The sequence below is a fragment of the Rhinatrema bivittatum genome, chromosome 3 (assembly GCF_901001135.1).
Source record: "Rhinatrema bivittatum chromosome 3, aRhiBiv1.1, whole genome shotgun sequence".
Lineage (NCBI taxonomy): Eukaryota > Metazoa > Chordata > Amphibia > Gymnophiona > Rhinatrematidae > Rhinatrema > Rhinatrema bivittatum.
Genome location: NC_042617.1, coordinates 30,637,015 through 30,659,982, shown reverse-complemented (window position 1 = coordinate 30,659,982; position 22,968 = coordinate 30,637,015). Strand labels below are relative to the sequence as shown.

General features: G+C 45.4%; 1 protein-coding gene across 1 annotated transcript in view; it reads left to right on the top strand.

The window, feature by feature from the left end:
- STUM (stum, mechanosensory transduction mediator homolog) overlaps positions 1–22,717 on the top strand; it is a 125,958-nt gene extending 103,241 nt beyond the window's left edge. Inside the window, exons 3-4 of the mRNA XM_029593045.1 lie at positions 18,245–18,253; positions 21,966–22,717. Of these exons, the coding sequence (XP_029448905.1) occupies positions 18,245–18,253; positions 21,966–22,000 (44 nt within the window). The 3' untranslated portion in view covers positions 22,001–22,717. The remainder of the gene's footprint in view (positions 1–18,244; positions 18,254–21,965) is intronic.
- Positions 22,718–22,968: the final 251 nt, after the last annotated feature.

Below are 22,968 nucleotides of genomic sequence, written 5' to 3'. Positions count from 1 at the left end.
CACTCTTGGGAAAAAAAAAAGTTGTTGTGAAGATTGTGTACAAGTTTTTGTTCTTCCTTCATCCAGCAAGTGTTAAACTAAGCCGGTCCGGTATCCTATAGGCATGCAGGTTTTCAAAACCTAAACGAATGGTTTAACTGAGATGCTGGAAGTGGAGGCAATTCACCGCGACGCATGCGTCCTGTAGAACAGAAATGCCAAAGGGAGACTCTGGGAGATCTGGGCTCAGTCCCAGACCTGGCTTGGGCTCCTCAGCGGGAAGCAGAGGCTTGGGAACATCGTGGGGGTGTTTATTCACAGCCTCTTTGAGAGAGGGAGTCCTAACATCTGTGCATGGTCAACACCAGCCAACCTGCCGTAAAACGCACTTGCAGCAGGCTCCAAAGGGTTTGGTGGTCTGGCCCTCTCAGAAGAGGACCATTGCCACAAAGGCCAAGCCTAGCCAGTAGGGGTTGATTGGGGGGGGGGGGGGGGGGGAATTAAAATGGTAAGAGTGGGGTTAACTGCAGAAATCGTGAGAAGGCTCACAGCATCTGAATTCCAGCTGAAGCAGGGGCAATGCGTGAGCCAGAGGTTTAGAAATGAACAGCTGACACCGTTGTGGTTATTAAAAATAAATACATAAAAAAAAAGATTTCCCTTATCCATAAAAGAGGAGAATTATAAGGTAAAGTGCATAGCACTGACGACTGTTCTTGATCTGCTGGTTTTTCCAGATTGGAGACTATGGAACGTTGCACTCTTCTTTTTGCACTAGGATAGTGCAGAGATGTTCAGGCAGTTTTCTGTGACTGTTACTGACGTAACTTCTCAGCACTAATGCCACACGTGTGTTTGAGTGATGGTTGTTGCACAGAGCACAATAATATTATAGCGCACACTTCTGTAGCATGAGATGTGCCGGCAACTCCCAATAGCCAAAGTGTGGACCAGTGATTTGTGATCTGACAAGAAATGGGGGTGGGGGGGGGGAGGGAGGGAGTTGAGAGAGTGATTGGTTCCATGTTCAGGATGTTAGTCTGTAAGTTTCAACTGGACTGGAATTTGAAAACCCACTTTCTATCTTTGTGTATGATACCAGCCAGCACTCAGCTATGGTTACTCGCCCTCTGAAATAGCCTTTTGTCTTGGGACACCCACAATCAACTGGTGACTTGTTGATGTAGCATCAAAAATAGGCTGTGCCCAGTGGTGCCTGCACATGGGGGAACAGCAGCAGCTACGTACATTACTACCTTAGAAATGGTTTATTGGAAAGTAGAAGAGAGCAGATGAGATGCAAAAGAGAGCTTGTGTCGCGCGCTCTGTGCTGCCAGTAAGAATGTTTGCTATGTGACCGTCAGGATGGAGAAAAGGTATACAGAACTGGAAAAAACCAGCAAGTAACAACATCCTAAACTGACTCCAGTTTTGAGGGGGCTTTATATATACTGGTGATGTTGAATGATCCCACCTGGCAGATTTAAAAAAAAACCAAAACGGCTAGCTCACCCCTTCGTGGTGCATTGCTCACTAGTGCACAGTTCTGTGGAAAGACCCAGATGACAGAGACGAAGGATAATAGTGATCAGCAAGCTCTCGGGGGGGGGGGGGGGGGGGAGGCAGAAGAGACAGGCAGACATATCTCAGCAGGTGGGAGGGTCTGCGAGACAAGACCAAAGGCAGTGTGACAAGGAGTCTGCCCATCTGTGTGTGCTCCATCAAGCAGAGGGGATAGTTACTGAGTCTTCAGAGGGGCTCCAGCCCAACTCAACAGGATGCCTTGTCAACAGCATATCAGACTTTTTGAGTGGAGAGGACATCTGAAAGGTCAATGTGGATGACAAAGTATCTGGACTCTTAAAATGCATGCCTGAGTTTTGGTGTTTGCAGGCTGAGTGCACTTAAAGTGAAGGAGGGTAAGTTGTTATACCTCCCAGCCCCAGAGGGCATGGGATCCGGGCGGGTGGTACAGAAAGCAGACTCTTGGAAATGCTGGTGTGGGGTGTTCTGTGGCTTGTATGCATTCCAGTCTGTACAGTTGCGGTGAATTCTGGAAAAAGCTTTTCTTAAACTAAAGAAGATTACAATATTCCCTCTTGCTCGTTTCTTCTCCAAGCTGAAGAGCCCTAACCTGTTTAGTGTTTTGTTTTGTTTTTCATAAGGGAGTTGTTCCGTCCCTTTTTATTTTGTTATCCTACTCTTTATCTTTTTTTTTTTTTCTAGCTCTGCAATACCTTTTTGAGATGGAGCACAGCCACAGAATAGGATGATCACCAGACCCCTGAGTTAACTGTTACTCCTCCTCAGGCCTAGACATTATGTTTAAGAACATAAGAAATTGCCATGCTGGGTCAGACCAAGGGTCCATCAAGCCCAGCATCCTGTTTCCAACAGTGGCCAATCCAGGCCACAAGTACCTGGCAATTACCCAAACACTAAGAAGATCCCATGCTACTGATGCAATTAATAGCAGTGGCTGTTCCCTAACAGGCCAATACAGAATGGTGCGCTTGGCCGAGCGCACAGTTAGCCCCCGTTTGGCCGCATGTTTTCAACGTGCTATTTTTACCCCTTATACAGTAAGGGGTAATAATGCGTGGCCAACCCCCCCCCCCAAAAAAAACCTAATAGCACTCATCACATGCAAATGCATGTTGATGAGTGCTATTATTCAGGAGACTAATGGTAGGGTGGGGGAGAGATCATCACCCCCGGATGAAAACATAGTGTGAACTACCCCAGGTACCAGGCACACACACAGCTACAAGGCTCAACGGAGAGAGGACAACTTCATGACCAAGTACGATTCTGTTTTCAGCAGCAAAACCCAGTACCATGGCCACAAACAGACATAAGAACATAAGAAAATGCCATACTGGGTCAGACCAAGGGTCCATCAAGCCCAGCATCCTGTTTCCAACAGTGGCCAATCCAGGCCATAAGAACCTGGCAAGTACCCAAAAACTAAGTCCATTCCATGTAACCATTGCTAATGGCAGTGGCTATTCTCTAAGTGAACTTAATAGCAGGTAATGGACTTCTCCTCCAAGAACTTATCCAATCCTTTTTTAAACACAGCTATACTAACTGCACTAACCACATTCACTGGCAACAAATTCCAGAGTTTAATTGTGCGTTGAGTAAAAAAGAACTTTCTCCGATTAGTTTTAAATGTGCCCCATGCTAACTTCATGGAGTGCCCCCTAGTCTTTCTACTATCCGAAAGAGTAAATAACCGATTCACATCTACCCGTTCTAGACCTCTCATGATTTTAAACACCTTTATCATATCCCCCCTCAGTCGTCTCTTCTCCAAGCTGAAAAGTCCTAACCTCTTTAGTCTTTCCTCATAGGGGAGTTGTTCCATTCCCCTTATCATTTTGGTAGCCCTTCTCTGTACCTTCTCCATCGCAATTATATCTTTTTTGAGATGCGGCGACCAGAATTGTACACAGTATTCAAGACCCCTGAAAGTTGCATGTGCAAAGCATGCTGTAACCATTAAAGAATGGTACACGGCCATTAAATAAAGCCAGAGTAAAATTAATTACGTGCATACACATAGAGAGTAATTTTCAAAAGCCATTTCCATGGGGAGTGAAAGCACCTATAGAGATTTCGTTTTCGAATCTCTGTGTGTACTTTTCATCTGCTTACCATGCATCCTGCATCCCTGTTGTAAGCACCCACTGCATTTTCAAAGGGAAACATTTCACGGGGAGCGGGAGAATTGCTCTTGTTGTATGCACTTGTGCAAAAATCAACCACAGACCCTTCAAACTCAGCAGGTATGTGCTCTTATAAAATCGTTCTAGTGGTAACAACTAGTACTTTATAACTTTTTTCCCCAAAAGCGGAAACATGTCGAAGATTCAGGAGAGACCTGCACCGAGGTGCGCCCTACACAGCCGCCCGTGGCTGGTCGCGGACCATGCTGAAGCAGAGCAGGTTCTGGCTTGAGTCCTGAGCATGGACGGAAGCAGGCACAAGGTACTCCGAAGACCAGGAACAGGATTCAAGACTCAGGATTCAAGACTTCGGAACTCTGATTCAGGAACAGACCTCGGAATTAAAAACAAAGGGCCTTCCGGAGACTTGCGCTGCAGACAGCCCTTGTGCCACGAAGTGCCCTACACAGCCCCCATGGGCTGGTCAAAGACCACAACGGTGGCACACCAGGAAAGGTGGACAAGTAGGGAACCTGGAAGCAGGACAGAGAGCAGGTGATGAGGACATCAGGACTGGAACAAGGAACATCACGAACCTCTGGACATGGAACATCACGAACTTCTGGACATGGAACATCAGGACTCCAAAGAGACAATGAAGGAGCTCCAACGAAGAACAGGACCAGGTACATCTAACAAAGCTATCAAGACACAAAAAGACCACGGAAGACCTTGACCAGAAGGAAGACCACAGACCACTGTGAAGTCCGATTCGAAGGCCCCAAGGAAGTGGAAGAGAGCACTTTTATAGGGCTGGTGAAGGAGCAGGCTGATGATGTCATCGTTGGGGCCATGGGGCTTTTCCCACCACTGTATTGTATTTTGATGTATTATTGCTGTTGTAAGTTGCCCTAGGTGTTTTTGGAGGAGATCTAGGCGTCATAGTGGATATTGAAATCATTAGCTCAGTGTGCTGCGGCAGTCAAAAAAGCAAACGGAATGTTAGGAATTATTAGGAAGGGAATGGTGAATAAAACGGAAAAATGTCATAATGCCTCTGTATCGCTCCATGGTGAGACCGCACCTTGAATACTGTGTACAATTCTGGTCACCGCATCTCAAAAAAGATATAATTGCGATGGAGAAAGTACAGAGAAGAGCGACCAAAATGATAAAGGGATGGAACAGCTCCCCTATGAGGAAAGACTAAAGAGGTTAGGGCTGTTCAGCTTGGAGAAGAGATGGCTGAGGGGGGATATGATAGAGGTCTTTAAGATCATGAGAGGTCTAGAACAGGTAAATGTGAATTGGTTATTTACTCTTTCGGATAATAGGACTAGGGGGCACTCCATGAAGTTAGCGTATAGCACATTTAAGACTCAGTTCACAATTAAACTCTGGAATTTGTTGCCAGGGATGTGGTTAGTGCAGTTAGTGTAGCTGGGTTTAAAAAAGGATCGGATACATTCTTGGAGGAGAAGTCCATTACTTGCTATTACGCTGACTTAGAAAATAGCCACTGCTATTACTAGCAACAGTAACATGGAATAGACTTAGTTTTTGGTTACTTGCCAGGTTCTTATGGCCTGGATTGGCCACTGTTGGAAACAGGATGCTGGGCTTGATGGACCCTTGGTCTGACCCAGTATGGCAAGTTCTTATGTAAATCAAAATGTAATGTCAGGTTACCCTACCTCTGTTGACCACCACTCCTCTCCATCTTTTTGGCTGAAAGTACTAATGGTCTACAAAGGTGTGTGTATTTGTTTTTCTTGTGGATTTTTTTTTGTCTCAAGATATGAAAGAAACTTTTAGGCAGAGGCTGAAATACAAATACAATTTGTGGCAGAATCATCATTTTTTTTAAATTGTTTTATCCTTTCTAGCCATGACTCACCAAGTCTCCAGATCAGTATTACCTTCTGTTTAACTCAAAATCCTGACTTTTTTGGCACATCCCAGCAACTTTCAACAAAAATTCATATTAACACAGCGTAACAATTAATTCTTGCCCAACCCATAAAACACCCCTAATAAAATTATACATATACAGTGACAATCGGTACATAAATATCCACCCATCCAGTCCATAATACTAATAACTGGCAGTGACCAATCCAGTCATCCAATCTATTTTTATTACAATAACTCCTCAACAGGACACCCCAGGTTTGTAACAGCTCTGCCCCTAAAGTTTAATGGCCTCTTATCTATCTACCCTCTCGGCCATTAGTACAAATCCAGACTAAATTAACCAAAGGTTGTTTGGAATAGCTTTCACTTTTGCATTTTTGTAAGTAGGATTATGTTGTTAGAAACTATTATCCCCTGGGTACACGATATAATTATAAATTTGGAAAGGTTATTTTTGCAGTTTTTTTGCATATAACCTGAAAGTCACAGGGAGCGATTATAGGTTTTGCCAGATTGATTTTGAAACCAGTTCTCCCAAGATCCTCTATATTCTCCTTAATGCATAGACGTTTGACTTTGGATTTATCTGAATATGTTAATCTGCTTATAACACAGCCTGGGGGAAGTTGGGGGTTGGTTTTTTTTCAATTTTTTATTTTAATGTCTCTTAGCTGGTTAGATAACGTTAGTGAGAATAGTAGTTCTCACTAACTAATAACTAATAACTAATAATAATAATAATAACTAACTAATAACTAATAATAATAACTAATAGTAGTTCCACCAGCCAGATCCGGCCAATCAGACAGCAGCAGAGGGAAGTTTAAAAAATCTGCTCCCTCCGGCGCTGTGTCTGACTGCCTGCCTGCTGCACATACTTACCTGAGGCTCTTCGGAGGGGAGGCCTGCGCGATCGGCGCCCAGACCCGTCGGGGTAAGGCCTGCTAAATTCCCTTCCCCCCGGCGGGCCCAATCGCCGACCGTGCGGACAGAGCAGCGAACCCACGGCGCTAAGACCCGCCCACCAGCCAGATCCGGCCAATCAGACAGCAGCAGAGGGAAGTTTAAAAAATCTGCTCCCTCCGGCGCTGCGTCTGACTGCCTGCCTGCTGCACATACTTACCTGAGGCTCTTCGGAGGGGAGGCCTGCGCGATTGGCGCCCAGACCCGTCGGGGTAAGGCCTGCTAAATTCCCTTCCCCCCGGCGGGCCCGATCGCCGACCGTGCGGACAGAGCAGCGAACCCACGGCGCTAAGACCCGCCCACCAGCCAGATCCAGCCAATCAGACAGCAGCAGAGGGACGTTTAAAAAATCTGCTCCATCCGGCGTCTCGCGCCGAAGGAGCGCGACAAAGGGGCCTGCCCCTTTGTCGCGCTCCTTCGTACAGCCCCAAGGAAGCCCCTCGCCATTTCCACAGAAAACCGAAGGATATCTCCCACTCCTGCTCAAAACCGCTGACACTGCCGCGTTTACTACTGTTCGTGCATCAAGGAGGGGAGGCCTGCGCGATCGGCGCCCAGACCTGTCGGGGTAAGGCCTCAAGGTTTCATCCCTTCCTCCCGGCAGGCCTTAGCCCCAATCCCACAGGCAGCGGCACAATAGACCCGCTTACCAGTTCAAGCAACCAATCAGCGAGGGAGAGGATCATTTAAACAAACCTGAGCACGGACGCTGCTCGTCAAAGGGGTGCGAAAAAGTGGTTGCCCTTCTGTGGGCCCCTTCGTGCTGCCCCTGAGCAACCATCTTTCCGACTCCACTCCCCCGCGACTCAAACAATCCCTCTTGAATCAATTAACTCATCGGAAAGTGAGGCCTGGAAATAACAACAACCACCCAGGACCCTTAACCAAGGCTCATCTCTGCTCTCACAATAAGTCCAGAGTAACACAAATATGATGACCCAACATATTCCCATCAGATATCACCGCCACCTCTTCAACATGCTCCCAGCTCAATCCCCTACAGCAAGAACTCCCAAATCTCTCATCCCTATCTTGATCACTCCCCTGACTCAGCTCCTAGGTCTAACACTTCTCTCAGTGACCCTATTTAATTCTCAATCTCTGACAAAAAAAACTCATATCCTCAACGACTATCTCTTAGACTGTAACCCTGACGTCTGCGCCATTACAGAAACCTGGCTAAAAAACTCGGATATAGCGCTAATCAACCAATTACCTACCCACAAATACGATTTTTTCTCTATACACAGACAAAAAAAACGAGGGGGGCGGCCTATTACTAGCCTCCAAGAAAGAACTTAGACTAACATCTCATACAATCAAGACAGAATCCAAACTAGAATTAGGTTTATTCAAATCTAATCATCTGCAAGTCTTACTAGTTTATGCCCCTCCAGGAGTATTGGAAGCAGACGCCTCCCCCCTTATTGAATCCATTGTTAAACATATCAATACTGACTCTCCTACCATAATCTTGGGAGACTTTAACATACACTTTGAAGCCTCTCACCATACGCCAAATTGCGAAGCCTTAATCACCGCCCTCAATGCAATGGGATTCACCCAGATCGTCAACGGACCCACACATAAAGCAGGACATACATTGGACCTTATCTTTATCAACTCTAATTTCTCCATCACCAAGGATCCGGCTTGTACCCCCATCCCCTGGTCAGACCACTATCTGATAACAACCACCCTCACTTCAAATAAACAGACACCCAACACCCAACACCTCTCCTCCATTCACTTTAGGAAATCATGTGCTTCCGAGACACTCAATGAACAGCTCACTAAGGATCTCAAAAATATAGATCTATCCAACCCCAACACAGCAGTGCTCTCCTGGCACAAGATCACAGAAGATGTAGCAAATAAGCTCTGCCCATCTATCTCGAAAAGAATTAACCCCACAAAAAAAGGAAATCAACCTTGGTTCACCCAGGAACTCAAACAGTTAAAACAAGAACTACGTCACAAAGAAAACAAATGGCGTAAAGCCCCTTCCCCCTCCACGCTTTCATCATACAGAGGAACCTTACATTATTACAGGTCATCAATTTTAAAAGCTAAAAAAGTTTTTTACGCAAATAAAATCCATGACTTCCAATATGATGCGAAGGCTCTCTTCTCATATGTGTCTCAAATTACAAAGTCACTACCACCACCGATCCCAGACAAACAAGCTCAATCCAAGGCAAATGAGCTAGCCATATTCTTTCAGCAGAAGATATCAAACACGATCTCCCTCCTCCCACCCAATACCAACACCCTCGTTTCATTTACCAATACCCATATGCTTAAGGAAGCCAAATTAGAAAACTTCGAATTAACTTCATCTAAAGAGATCGAATCCATTCTCAAGAAGCAGAAACCATCCAGCCATCCCACAGACAACCTACCAACCAAGCTACTTCTACTCATACCAAACACTATATCCGGACCACTGGCCAACATCATAAACTGCTGCTTAACCCAAGGACTGTACCCAAACATCCTAAAAAAACGCCTCTCTCAAACCCCTACTTAAGAAACACAACTTAGACCCTAGTGAACTAGCTAATTTCCGCCCTATATCGAATCTTCCATTCTTAGCCAAACTCACAGAAAAGGTGGTTAACACCCAGCTATCAGAATATTTAGAAGATTACAATATTTTATATCCTTCACAATATGGTTTCCGCAAATCACGCAGCACAGAAACCTTGCTCATCTCCCTAACTGACCATATTATTATGGGACTAGACAAAGGACATTCTTTTCTTCTAATCCTTTTAGACATATCAGCGGCGTTCGATACCGTCAACCACGCCATCCTCCTGAATCGTCTATTAGACATAGGCATCTCAGGACAAGTCTACAACTGGTTCAAGTCTTTCCTTAGCGATAGAAGTTTCAAGGTCAGAATAATTAATAAAGAATCACCACCAACAAATTCATCACTTGGAGTACCTCAAGGATCCTCCCTGTCCCCCACCCTTTTTAATATCTACCTCCTCCCCCTATGCCAACTATTAACAAGCCTCAACCTTATTCACTACATTTACGCGGATGATGTGCAGATCCTGATCCCCATAACGGAATCCATCACCAAATCACTCTCGATCTGGAACAACTGCCTACATTCTATCACTAATCTCCTCAACAGTTTAAATTTGGTCCTCAATGCTAAAAAGACCGAACTCCTCCTCATTTCCGCCTTCCAAGATAACTATCAGTCACAGGCCCAACATAACCACGCCCTCTCTCATACTCAAGTTAGAGACCTTGGGGTTATACTTGATAACCGTCTTAACCTAAAGAGTATGATTAACACTATAACCAAAGATTGCTTCTTCAGACTACAGGTATTAAAAAGACTCAAACCCCTTTTATATTTCCACGACTTTAGGACAGTTCTTCAATCATTGATTTTTGCCAAAATAGACTACTGCAGCGCGCTCTTCACAGGATTACCCAACTCATCCATCAGGCCTCTCCAGATGATACAGAATGCTGCAGCTAGAATCCTGACAAGCACCAACCGGAATGATCATATTACACCCATCCTCCGAAATCTACACTGGTTACCAGTCAATTACAGAGTCCTTCACAAATCTTTAACATTAATACACAAATTCATCTATAATCTCCTTTATCTCGACCTTGAAATTCCATTAAAACTCCATACTTCTAACAGGCCAATGAGAGAAATATCCAAAGGAACGCTACAAGCCCCTCCAACCAAAGCCACACGACTCATCGCATCCAGGGACCGAGCATTTTCGACAGCAGGCCCAGCCATCTGGAACAACCTCCCTGCAGAACTTAGGCTGGAACCTTGCCTGCTAACTTTTAAGAAAAAACTCAAAACGTGGCTGTTCCGCCAAGCCTTCCCAGAACCCTGGGATACACATTAGGCGTTATCTACCCATGATTAATGGATCCTCCCCTCCTCTGAATACCTTGACAGCATGGATACCGACTCTAACATGTGGACTATCTCTAGTCTGGACTACCTCTAGTCCGGAATTTGTTTTCTCTCCCTTTAACTTAACTTTATATTTCTCTTCTAGCTTCCTAAGCTTCCAAGTTCACAGTCCTCGTTGTAATGTAACTTTGTTTTTTCTTCCTTTATCTAGTTATTTTACCCCTGTTCGATGTAAACCGTCCTGATATGGTATTTAACCATGAAGGTCGGTATAGAAAAATGTTAAATAAATAAATAAATAAATAGTGGAGAAAGGGGGTAGTCCAAGTGGATTCCCCTAAGTCAATTAAAAGGAAGGTGAACAAGCCTCGTTAAATCTAACCAGTAGAACATAGTATTATAAGGCCTAAAACCATGAACATTTTTTCCACCAGCATATTTTGACAATAACATTTTTTTTTGACCTGGCAGTTTCCTCTGGCTCCTTATGGGACCCAGGTACAATGTTCCGTTCACAACCAACTGGGGATTTTTTCCTCTATTTTAAATCTTCCCTTCCCCCTCCACACTCCTAACACATCTAATCTGCTCATTGCAGTGGGTCGGGGGGCCATGTGCCAGGTCTGCTTTGGAACCTCGCAGACTGTGTGGAGCCTGAGTCCCGTCCAGCGGGTGTTACCCTTAAGCAATAGCCATAACTTCCTTCCCCAGCCAACTCGGCTTTTGAACTAGGGATCCTTCTCATGACAGTGCACAGCCCTGGCCACCTGAGCCCCGTTGATCTGGCCTACCTTAAAATATAATTTTTTTTTTTTAAAATAGCAATTTTTCTTTTGCTCCTTTGGGCATCCGGCTCAGTCAGAACCAGTTTTTTGGGTTTTTTTGGACCTTGGTGCCATACGCCTTCGTTCACAAGTACTGGTGAAAGGGGGGGGTTTCCCCATTATTTTCATAACTCACTCAATCCAGTCATCGTAATGACAATCCTTAGCCGAGGCCTATGCATCGGGGCCCCTTCTGGAGCTTTGCAGCTGTGGGCCCGAGTTCTGGCCACTAACGGGCCGATACAGTAAAAGTCGCGGGAGAGCAGGCGAACATACAGGCCACTCTCCTGTGCGCGCGATTCTGTATTCAAATGAGGGTCCACGGCAAAAAGAGGTGGCTGTCAGCGGGTTTGACAGCTGACGCTCAATTTTGCCGGCGTCGGTTCTCAAACCCGCTGACAGCCACGGGTTCGGAAACTGGACGCCAGCAAAATTGAGCGTCCGGTTTTCAAGCTGCGGGCCGATTTCAAACTTTTTTTTTTTTAACTTTTTTTACTCTTCAGGACCTCCAACTTAATATCGCTATGATATTAAGTCAGAGGGTGCACGGAAAAGCAGTTTTTACTGCTTTTCTGCGCACTTTCCCGGTGCCCGGAGAAATTAATGCCGACCTTTGGGTAGGCGCTAATTTCTGAAAGTAAAATGTGCGGCTTGGCTGCACATTTTGCTTTCTGAATCGCGCGGGAATAACTAATAGGGCCATCAATATGCATTTGCATGTTGTGGGCGCTATTAGGTTCCGGGGGGGGGGGGGGGGTTGGACACGCGTTTTCGACACGCTATTAACCCTTACTGAATAAGGGGTAAAGCTAGTGCGTCGAAAACGTGTGGCCAATCCGCCGGAGCGCACTGTACTGTATCGGCCTGTAAGTTTGGCTGCTCTTGTGTGAAGACTGGGACTTTAATTCCCCTCCCCCCTTTTCCCTCCTTAAGGTTTGCAAATGCTACCTTCAAAGCATCCCCCAGCCCTCGAGTCCCCAAGAGAATGGGAGATCCGACCCAGGAATGAAACCCAGGTCTTCCACGTGGTTTGTGCTGACTGAGATTCCAGGCCAGCCCCTCAGGTCGGCTTTTAATATGCAAATTCCATTCAGCTCTGCACAGCACCTCGGCATGAAGCGAGCGAATGGCGTAGCTGAGGTCAGTGTCGCTAGTACAACCAATCCTTACCAAATGCCTCACCTTATTTACCTTGTGCCGCGCTTTAACAAACCCTGATGGATCACGATGAACTCAATTTAGTGACTAATGCTGTATTTACGTTCTTTTTTTTTTTTTTTTAATTCTTGGCCTATGTTAAGTGGGGATATCTGCTGATAATTTGCCACAATTCAAAGGGGTCCGTACCATCTTTAAGTATAACCAAGGTAATGGCTCCATAAGAAAAGGAAGCCAGAAGGTATCCGGACAGAATAGGGGAGGATAATGTTTGAGTCACTTAGGGAGATACAAAGCTATTTATCTGTGGGGAAAAAATGCCCTCTTCCCCGTAAGGCTTAAAAGCAAGCCATGTGTTGCATAATGCGTGCACTTTATAGCTACACCAAGGATACACTGTTCCTGAGGCACGTTTTAAGTTGGAGGAGAAAAAATGCGCATGTAGATCGTATTATTATTATTATTTTTTTTTTTAATCTAAAACGCATCCTTTTTTCCTGACAAAATTCTGCCCACAAGAAAAAGCAGGTAATGGGCCGGATTTTATAAAATTGCGCGAGGGCGTACTTTTGTTCGCGCACCAGGCGCGAACAAAAGTACGCTGGATTTTATAAGATACGCGTGTAGCCGCGCGTATCTTATAAAATCCGGGGTCTGCGCGCGCAAGGGGGTGCACATTTGTGCAACCTGCGCGCGCCGAGCCCAGCGCGCGTTGCCTGTTCCCTCCGAGGCCGCTCCGAAATCGGAGCGGCCTCGGAGGGAACTTTCCTTCGCCCTCCCCCCACATTCCCCTCCCTTCCCCTACCTAACCCACCCCCCTGGCCCTATCTAAACCCCCCCCTACCTTTGTCGGCAAAGTTACGCCTGATGGAAGCAGGCGTAACTTTGCGCGCCCCGGGCCGGCTGCCCCGCTCCGTGTTCCAGTCCGGAGGCCGCAGCCACGCCCCCGGGCCGAAACCACGCCTGCGGCGCCGCCCCCGAAACGCCGCGTTATTCCCAGCACGCCCCCGACACGCCCCCACCCCCGACACGCCCCTCCTTGCAAGCCCTGGGACTTACCCACGTCCCGGGGCTTGTGCGCGCCGCCGAGCCTATACAAAATAGGCTCGGCGCGCACAGGGGGGGTTTGGGGTAGGTTTTCGGGGGCTACGCACGTGTCCCTTTGAAAATCTACCCGTCTGTGGGTACTTTTAAAAAAAAAAATTTTTTAACCCACAACAGGTTTCAAAGTGAAAATGGGAAAGGAAATCCCCCCCCCCCCCCACCACATCACCCCCCACCACATCCCCATATATTTCCAAATGAAGGCTCAGGCTCTGATTCTGAATGAGCTGGAGGTCGAAAGGAGCCAGGAGGCAACAGCAGGGTCCGAAAAAAACCAAAAAAACTGGAATCCTACATGCCCATAGGAGGATCCCCTGAACAGGGTTAGCCAGTCCTTGTTTTGCCTCATGCCCTAAGAAGAAAAAACTGAATTTTTATAAATCTGTGCTCACGATGGGGCCAAGCCAGCTAGACCTGGAGTGAGGTGGCAGCCCTCGCCCATAAGCTCTGATGGCATAACGTCGGCACTGGCTCGGTCTGAACCTTAACAATACTGCTGAAGGAATATATTAGATCCCAGCTTTCATACGTACAATGTCAAATAAAGGAATCTATGCATAATGTACTTCTGTTTAATCAAAACATTATAAATAACACATTTTAATACATGTGCATCTATTTTACATAGTGATAGATGCCTAGTCTTAATATATGCGCATAAAGGTTTTACATTATCGCTTAATGATCCCAGTTTTCACAACATAAAAATATATCCAAACCAAACAAGCATACCATCACATACGTATCACATACACACACCCTAAACATCACATATCTTAAAATCACATTACTCACAATACGCAGCTAGCTCCCCTTTTTCCATTCAATTGAATTCCCTTCAGTAAACTCCCCAAATTATACACATTTTAACTCCCATGAACTCCCGACATCAGGAAACAGTGTTTCGCCATAATATGGCTTCTTCAGGAGAAAAATGTTGATGTTATACTAAATTCGTATATTGCACTCCTTTATTTAAAACTTCAAAAAAAATGTTTTTTTTATAAATAAATGTCACATGAATATGCCTCCGAATCTAGGTTGACTTCGCATGAACCTTAGTGGAAAGGAATAAAATCGTCATCTTCATGCACTATCAATTACACATCCTTCGATTGCTTGGGATATGTTTATTCCAAAACTATAGCATTTCAACCTCCAGCAAACATTGTTTATTTGATAAGTGAATACACCATGTCCTCTCATATTACTGTTCCCGCTGTATAGTGGTTCGGCAAACACGCTTCTTCCCTGTCACATTGCCAATTTTATAATCCACTTGCCACTCACTGATTTTACAATGTACATGTTAATCGTCTCTGTTCAGTCTGAGCCTTACAACCTGGGGGGCTGCCAGGGCCAATTTCTAAGGCAAAAATCTTAGGACAGATGGCATGGATACCCAGCTAAACTGTTGGCTAGAAGAAATTGGCTTGACTTCTGCCAAGTCTGGGCTTCCGACCTGGACACAGAAAGGAAACTGTATTCCCTGCACTGCTGGACAACCTCCAAAGAAACTATGATAGGGGACTCACTTTGTCGTCATCGGTGCTGCTGGATTTCTTGGCGGCTTTCAACATGCAGGATCATACAGTGGTACTGTCGCAACTGGAAGAGGCAGGCACGGGTCGCAAAATACGGTCATGGTTCACTTCCCATCTTACGGGCGGGCTGCAGTCTGTACGGTGTTTGCCATATTATCCCTTCCCTGGACTATAACCTGCAAGGTCCCACAGGGCTCTGTACTGTCACCTGTACTATTCCACATCTATATAAAACCTTGTGCCTATCTGATTCAAAATATTTATATATATATATATATATTTAAACTGCTACATCTATACCTACGATGTACAGCTTCTGCCCTTGGCACCAGACCTACAAATAGCTATGAAAAAGCTATTTGTAGGTCTGCCATTTAATAACGGGCAGAAAGCAATAAACATCACCTGCACCCAAGTAAAATGGGAAATCAGTAGGTTAAAAACAACTTATCAGGGCCCTAAACATAAAATCCCTTTTGGAATCTGTCGATTTCCTTTTTAGACACCTGTCAGGAGCCTGAGCATCCCGCTGGACTCTGCCCGGACTGCATACCCACAAATTCACGCTTCACTTAAAAGATGCTTATACCAAGCACATCATCTGCACAGGCTCCAGCCATTTACTAAGAAACGTCTGACCATAGCTGTAATAACATCACGGCTAGATTACTACAACGAGCGATATAAAATTGGTCTGACAACTAAGGGCCTACACCAGCTAATCCAAAATACTGCAGCAGGAATGTTAGAGGGATGCAAAAAGCAAGACCACTCGTCTTGCAAAATCTACGCTTGCTTCCAGTACTTTTACAGAGCCAAATTCTGACCCTGGTCTTTTAAGGTCCTGAGAGGAAATGAACGCGAGTTCTTGAGACAAACTTCTTATGTACATCGTGTTTAGAACTCTTAAGATCCTCCCAAGGAATCTCCCTACTTACACCCTCACTGAAGGCAAGCAAATCATCCCACACCCATCAGTGGGGCCTTTATGGGGTTAGCCCTGTCTCCACCCTCTGGAATTTTCTCCTGGATGAGCTTTGCCTGAAGCCACAGCTACCATCGTATTCCGGAAACGGGTGAAAACCTGGGCTCTTCGATCGGACTTTTGAAGCGTCTCATCCTCTGCTCTACATCAGGTATACCTGATGAGCCAGACCGACTGCACCTACAGAGACATCAGTATGAACCTGGAGCCCATAAACCTCTACCTCCTCGCCCCACGCGCCATGCAACCACAGCACATGTCATGCCTTCGAGTGTATGTGCACTTGACCCGTCCTTTTACCTTTGCCACTGCCTATAAAATCAACTACTTATTGCAGACTTATCTCCTTGCTTTGCCTGCTGTGTTGATTACTTTATTGATACTATTCCATTGCTGTTTAATTACTCTATAGATATTCTGCTTTTCCACACCTACCCCTATTCACTCCCCCTCCCCACACACACACACACACACACACACACACATACTTTAACCCATTATTCATTTAGTATGTCATACACTGCTTTGCTTGAGTTTCTCTCAAAATGGTGGTTAAGTAAATAGTTATAATGAATAATTCAGATCTTGGGATTCATTGTGGCTAGCATTATCCTACATTCACTTGGGTGATTAAAGCCTCCTCTCTGAAACACAGTAATACGTCTGCGGGCACGCATCATTTCGTTATATGATGAAACGAGCACAAGCTCTTCAGGCAGTCGCCCATGTGACTTGTACGTCTTATTCACTGCATGCTTGTATAATAAATGTTTTCCCGCACAGCACGCTGCGTTCACTGACAGAACCATCTAAAAACAAAATAGCAATATTAAATATCCATTAAATAGCCTTTTGAGAGACTTCTTGGAGAGCTGAAGAATAAAAGCTGCCTTTTTTTTTCTTGTTTTGTTTTAATTTTGCTAGGGTGTGTGGTATTGCTGTCCCCCCTCCCCCCCCCCCCCCCTCGTAGTATCTCATTGAGTTAAAAAAAAAAAACAAAAACCCCAATTAGACAGCGATGCCTGTGTGGTTTTAGTGTTTAATTCTCTCTAGCACCGAGCACAAACCTTCCCCTGGGGTGAACGTTCCCTCTTATTGTAGTGGCTAATTTATCTTTTGACAAGGGACATTGTGAAAAAAGATGCCTGTTAATTGAAATGTATTGCCAACAGAGAGCTTTTGGGGCACGAGAAGGATTAGATCTAACAGACAATTTGACTCTTGCAACAATCCCTTAAGGGATTTTGTGCCTGCTGAAATGAAACTCTAATTTCTCAAGGGGAAACGTCCTCCTTCCCCTTTCTAGGGGTTTTTTCCCCCCTTTTCAGCTTTTATCAGTCCTCCCCTTTTTGCTTTTCCTCTCTTTTTTTTTTTTTCCTCCTGTCCTTGTCGCCTTTTTGTTGTTGTTTCCTTGTGCCCTCCTTCCCTCGCCCGCTCTCCTCTCATCTCTTTGAGATGAGGGATATTTATATTGCTGGCAGCATAAGCGAAGCTGTATTCGGTGCTATAAATCATCAGGGATAGTTTTAGCCAGTTCTGGTTCTTCAGCTCTTGCCTGCATGCATTCTGGGGTCTGTAGTCCTGGAATTTGTATAATCAATTATTATTATTATTATTATTATTAAAATGATAGGAGTTGGGTGGCATCTTATAGACTAACCAGTTTATTGAAGCATGAGCTTTTGAGGACAGCATCCACTTCGTCAGATGCATGAAGTGATGTACAGGGAATGGGCGAAATATATACAGAACAAAGAGAAGGCCCTGAATTAGGCAGGTCATGGTGTGGAGAGAGTGTTAACAGCATTATTGTATAGCCTACTGACAACAGAGGTAAGTGTTGTTGCTCTCTTGTACTGACAGACCATGTTAAAAACAGGATTGGCACACAGTATCCCCCATTGTTTTGAGTCAGTTGGCAGTCACCTAAGAAAACATTTGGAAAGAGGAATTGATAAAACCTGAACCAACTCCCCTATTCATCTTAACTTGGAACCTGTCTACCCTAGTTAGGATGCTAATGCTTTGTTTAGATTTTTAATTGGAAAACTGATGGCTCCTTTATAGCATTATCTTTTCCTTACCCTTACTTTTCCAGATAAATGCACTATTAACTGATTGTCTACAATTCCTTTCTGAAGACATGTTTTGTTTTGTTTTCTTTCATGTTTTGCACTTCTTCTGTGATCAAGTTTCGCAAGGTAAGTTGTTGGGGGGGGGGGTTTTGTTTTTGTTTTTAAATTTTCTGCCGCTCTCTATTTGGTTTTCTCACAAAACCAGCAAAACCATCTAAATTTACTCCTACAGACTAGTTTGAATGAGAAATTGGATGTAATGCAAAGCTATTTTACAGCACAATTTGCACAAGAGAATTAATCTCCTGATTAATATTTATCAAGATGCTGCAAGTATTGCTTCTTATGGTGTAAGTCATATCATGCTGTGAAGATCTGAAGAACAAAACCTTTTACCACCTTCACCTGTGTCTCTGGATTTTCTGGGAACAGTCTAGAACAGGGGTAGGGAACCTATGGCTCACGAGCCAGATGTGGCTCTTTTGATGGCTGCTCGCAGATAAATCTTTAATAAAAAAGTAAAAATCTTAACAAAACCCCCCACCCTCCTGCCCCCTCCCCCCCAAGACCTGCCAAAAGCCCCTGGAGGTCCAGCGGGGGTCCAGGAGTGGTCCGGGAGCGACAGCCCAAGTCCAGGACCCTGGACCCCCGCTGGACTACCAGGGACTTTTGGCAGGTCTTGGGGGGAGGGGGGGGGTTAAGAGGGGGTTAAGAGGGTGGGGCATTGTAGTAAACTAATTTTGGAGGTCTTAGGGGTGTCAGGAGGGTGGGGGTTTTTGTTTGATTTTTACTTTATTAAAGATTTGTCTGCGAGCCCTGGACCCCCGCTGGACCACCAGGGACTTTTGGCAGGTCTTGGGGGGGTCAGGAGGGTGGGGGGTTGTAGTAAATTAATTTGGCAGGTCTTGGGGGGGGGGCATCAGGAGAGTAGGGGGTTGTAGTAAATTAATTTGGTAGGTCTTGTATGGCTCTCACAGAATTACATTTTAAAATATGTGGCGTTCATGGCTCTCTCAGCCAAAAAGGTTCCCGACCCCTGGTCTAGAATCACAGAAATTAGGCTGAAATTTCTTGTGGATAATAGGTCCTTCCTGAGATGGTGGCTAAACCCTGAAGCTTTGCTTAGTTGGGCTATAGCACATGTCTCCATTAACAAGCAGGGCTAAATTGACCATGACACATGGTGAGGTCTTCCTATGGTGCTGAATGGACCCATCTCTCTAGCTCAATAAAACCTTTACTACTGAACATTCATGCGAGTTCTCGCACACACTGCCTTGAGAGTCCCTCAGTCTATTTTTGTGTGAGCTTCTGCACTGAGATGTGCTCTCACTTGCTCTCTCTCACTCTCAGGTACCTTGTACCTCTTCAAAGCTTTTTTTTTCTCCTTCTAACTTGCTTTGAGTTTCCTTGCTGCCTTGGCAGCCCCTCAATAGCACTTTTCAGGACTACCAAAAAAAGAAAGATCATGTCCAGACCCAATGGTCACTCCAGTGGGTTCTAGTATTGGGTATATACCCACAAGATGTCCACTACTGACGGTCAGGATCAGCGGCGGACTCACGATGTCGGACTGGCCTGGGTATTCGCCACCCAGGACACGTCACGTGGTCTGCCGAGCACGGCTCTGTCATGGCCGCACACGGCAGATCACATGACTGAAACGATCGGCCCACCGGGGGATGCCCGATCCCCCGATAGACCAATCCGCCCCTGGTCAGGATATTTGTTACATATGCTTGGGACCAGGCAATTGCTATGACTGTGGCCGGATGTCACTGACGTACATCTCTTTCAGGAGTGTATTCCAGGCATCCGCCGCCCTCTCCATGAAAAATATTTCCCAACGATATTCCAGAGTCTCTTCCCCTTTAGAGTTTCATCATCAGAAGAGTATTTGGGTGAACTACCAAAACTGAAAGTGAACAAAACCATGAGGCCTGATGAAAAACTTCCTAGGATACTAAGAGAGCTCAGACAGGTGCTGGCAGATCTGCTGAAGGACCTGTTGAATAGATCCTTGGAGATAGGAGTAGGGTTATCAACCAGTTCCAGATTCTCAGGCTGGACTACTGCAGTCTTGGTTTTACCCCATAACATGCAAGGACTTGTAGTTCTACCTTTCTTAAGGAGTGCATAGACAAATCAGAGCTTCAATTCCCTACATGCAATGGGGTAAAACCAAGACTGGATCAAACTGTTCTGAAAGTCTGGAGCCACTTGGCAACCCTAGACTGGAGTGTCATTGGATAAGGCTGGTTGTGTTTTTGCTTCATGAAAGTGGTAGCAGAGAGGAGCCCGAAAGCTATAGCCTGGTGTGGCAGTTACTACCCTTAACCAAAGGAACCCTGATACTTTTGATGCAACTCCAACATTGTGCTCTGCTTCATCGGCAAGGGAAAAGGGGAATTGGATTTAGAGAGCAAACATCGAGGGCCCCAACTTTTATGGTCTGCAGAACTGATGAGAATGGGGGTAACCAGCATAGTGCAACGGTTACTACCCTTAATAGAAGCATAGGATTACTACTCTTAACCAATAAGCCTTGATGCTTTTGATGCAACTGCAATATTGCTCTCTGCTTCGAAGGAGGGGGGTGGGGGCTGAAAGGAAAGAGAAATTGGATTCAGGGACAACCAACATGAGCCATGACTTTTTTTACAGTCTGGGGTACTGATGCTCAGACATTAAGAAAAAAAACACTGGACTATTACTGCCAAGTCCATAAGCAAAGCACGTTAAGCAAAGCTTACTGATACATGGGGATAACCCGCACGACGTGGCAGATACTACCATGGGAAGCTTGCTGGGCAGACTGGATGGACCATCGGTCCTTTTCTGCCTTCATTTCTATGTATTTTTTCAAGGAAAGGGTGGCAGATGCATGGCCTGGCCTCCCAGAATAGGCGGTGAAGACAAGGAGCTCAAAAGAGCCATGGGATAAACGCAGAGGACTCCTAGTGGCTAGAGAATGGACATGACGAAATAGGGCAACTTACATAGCAACATAGAAGTGACGTCAGAAAAGGACCAGCGGACCATCCAGTCTGCCCTGCAAATTTATGGTACTTTCTGTTGAGCCATACAAATTCCATTCTTATCAGTTTCCCAGACTGTCAAAGACAGGGTCCTTTTTGGTTGCTGTTAGTCTGATTCCCTGTTACCTTCTGCCATAGAAGCAGAGAGCAATGTCGGAGTTGCATCAAGAGTTTCAGGCTTATTGGTTAAGGGTAGTAACAGCTGTATCCGCACGTTTACCCCTATGTTTGTTTTTCCCAGACCACAAAACTCAGTGTCCCAGTTGTTTGCTGTCTGAATCTAATGCCTCTTTTTTCCTCCTTTCCCCCTGCCGTTGAAGCAGATGCAGTGTTGCAGTGTTTCTGCCGGGGGGGTAACCCACACAGAACAGCCTCAGCCTTAACCAGTAGACATGGGGGATTGACCTGCACAGAGCGGCAGCTGCAGCCCTAAACGTTTTGCTGGCAGATTGGATGGACCTTTCGGGTCTTTATGTGCTGTCATTTACTCTTACCACTGTGACCCCTAGTTAACCAAATTCCTTTCTGTTGAAAAAAATAGCTCTGCTTCTAGTGCATTATTAATACCTTTCAGGCATCATCTTGTGCATGTGTTATGGGATGATTGCATTCTCCAGATTCAGGCAAATTCTAAAAAAAAGAAATTCTGGGTTGAGCCTTTTAGCATTTAGGGCTTAGTTTACTAAGACTCTTCTCCGACTCGTCGTCTGTTGTGGGGAGGGGGAAGTGCAGTAAATCAGGCTCTTGAATTAAAAAAATAATAATACTTTTTTGTCGGTTTTTTTTTTTTTCCCTGACAGGCTACAAGGATCAAGGGATTCCACAGCAGCTGTAATCACGGTTGACAGGGAAATGAGCGAGGCGTATTTAACAGGTTCGGCCGTAGCACTTTATGATTAATTTTTTTTTTTTTTAATGCCTACGGTGAACAGGACACGAAAAAGCATATGGTGACCTTTGTGGTGCCGACCTTTCCAAAGGAGGGATGTGGGAAGAGGAGAAAAAAAACAAAAAAAAAACAAACCACGCAATCTGCCCAGATGTGGATCAGCATAGCCGGTGACATGTCAGACAGTACAAGGCTGCCAGGCGCTTGTGAGTTACCCGAACACTACATGCGAGAGCAGTGCACTTTTGAATGCCGCACGGGACGTCTTTCTGACCACGGACGGCCAAGACAACAAAAATTTTTAAAAAATATTTTTTTTTTTAACTGAGGCCTCAAGCATTTGAACTTCAGCAGGGACTTTTACATCATGGGACAAATCCCCAGCCTTGAAGAACAGTGATAACCGATCTGTACCCAGGTGTGATGGAGAAATACTGTACATAATGGTATGTGGGGGAGGGGGCAACCCGGCTTCTTAGCTGTGTACGTCCGTCTCTTACAGAGGAAACGATGTTCGTTTTTTTTTTTGCAGCTGCTTAAACTAGTACTTCTTTACAACAGCAGTGTAACAACCAGTGACTGGCAGAGCGACAGCCACTCATCTTCAGTACCAGGTTTTTGGAGGGAAGTAGAATTTCCTGCACGATGTTATGCGTCCCAGATGTGTCTCGAGGTGACGGCCTGCCGGCAGGTGGGGCTGCTAAGGGGGGGGGAGGGGGACTCTGGAACATGAAGGAGGGGACAGGAATGTTTATGAACCCTTGCCCGGAAATTGCGAGGTTCAAGTTACTGGGATGGGAGGGGAGCCAAAATGGAAGACCTGGAACGTTCTGGACTTGCTTCACGACCTGGAATCCCGCTTAAACAAGCTATAAATTTGTCTTTTTAAATGCCGGGCTTATCAGGACGTGGAA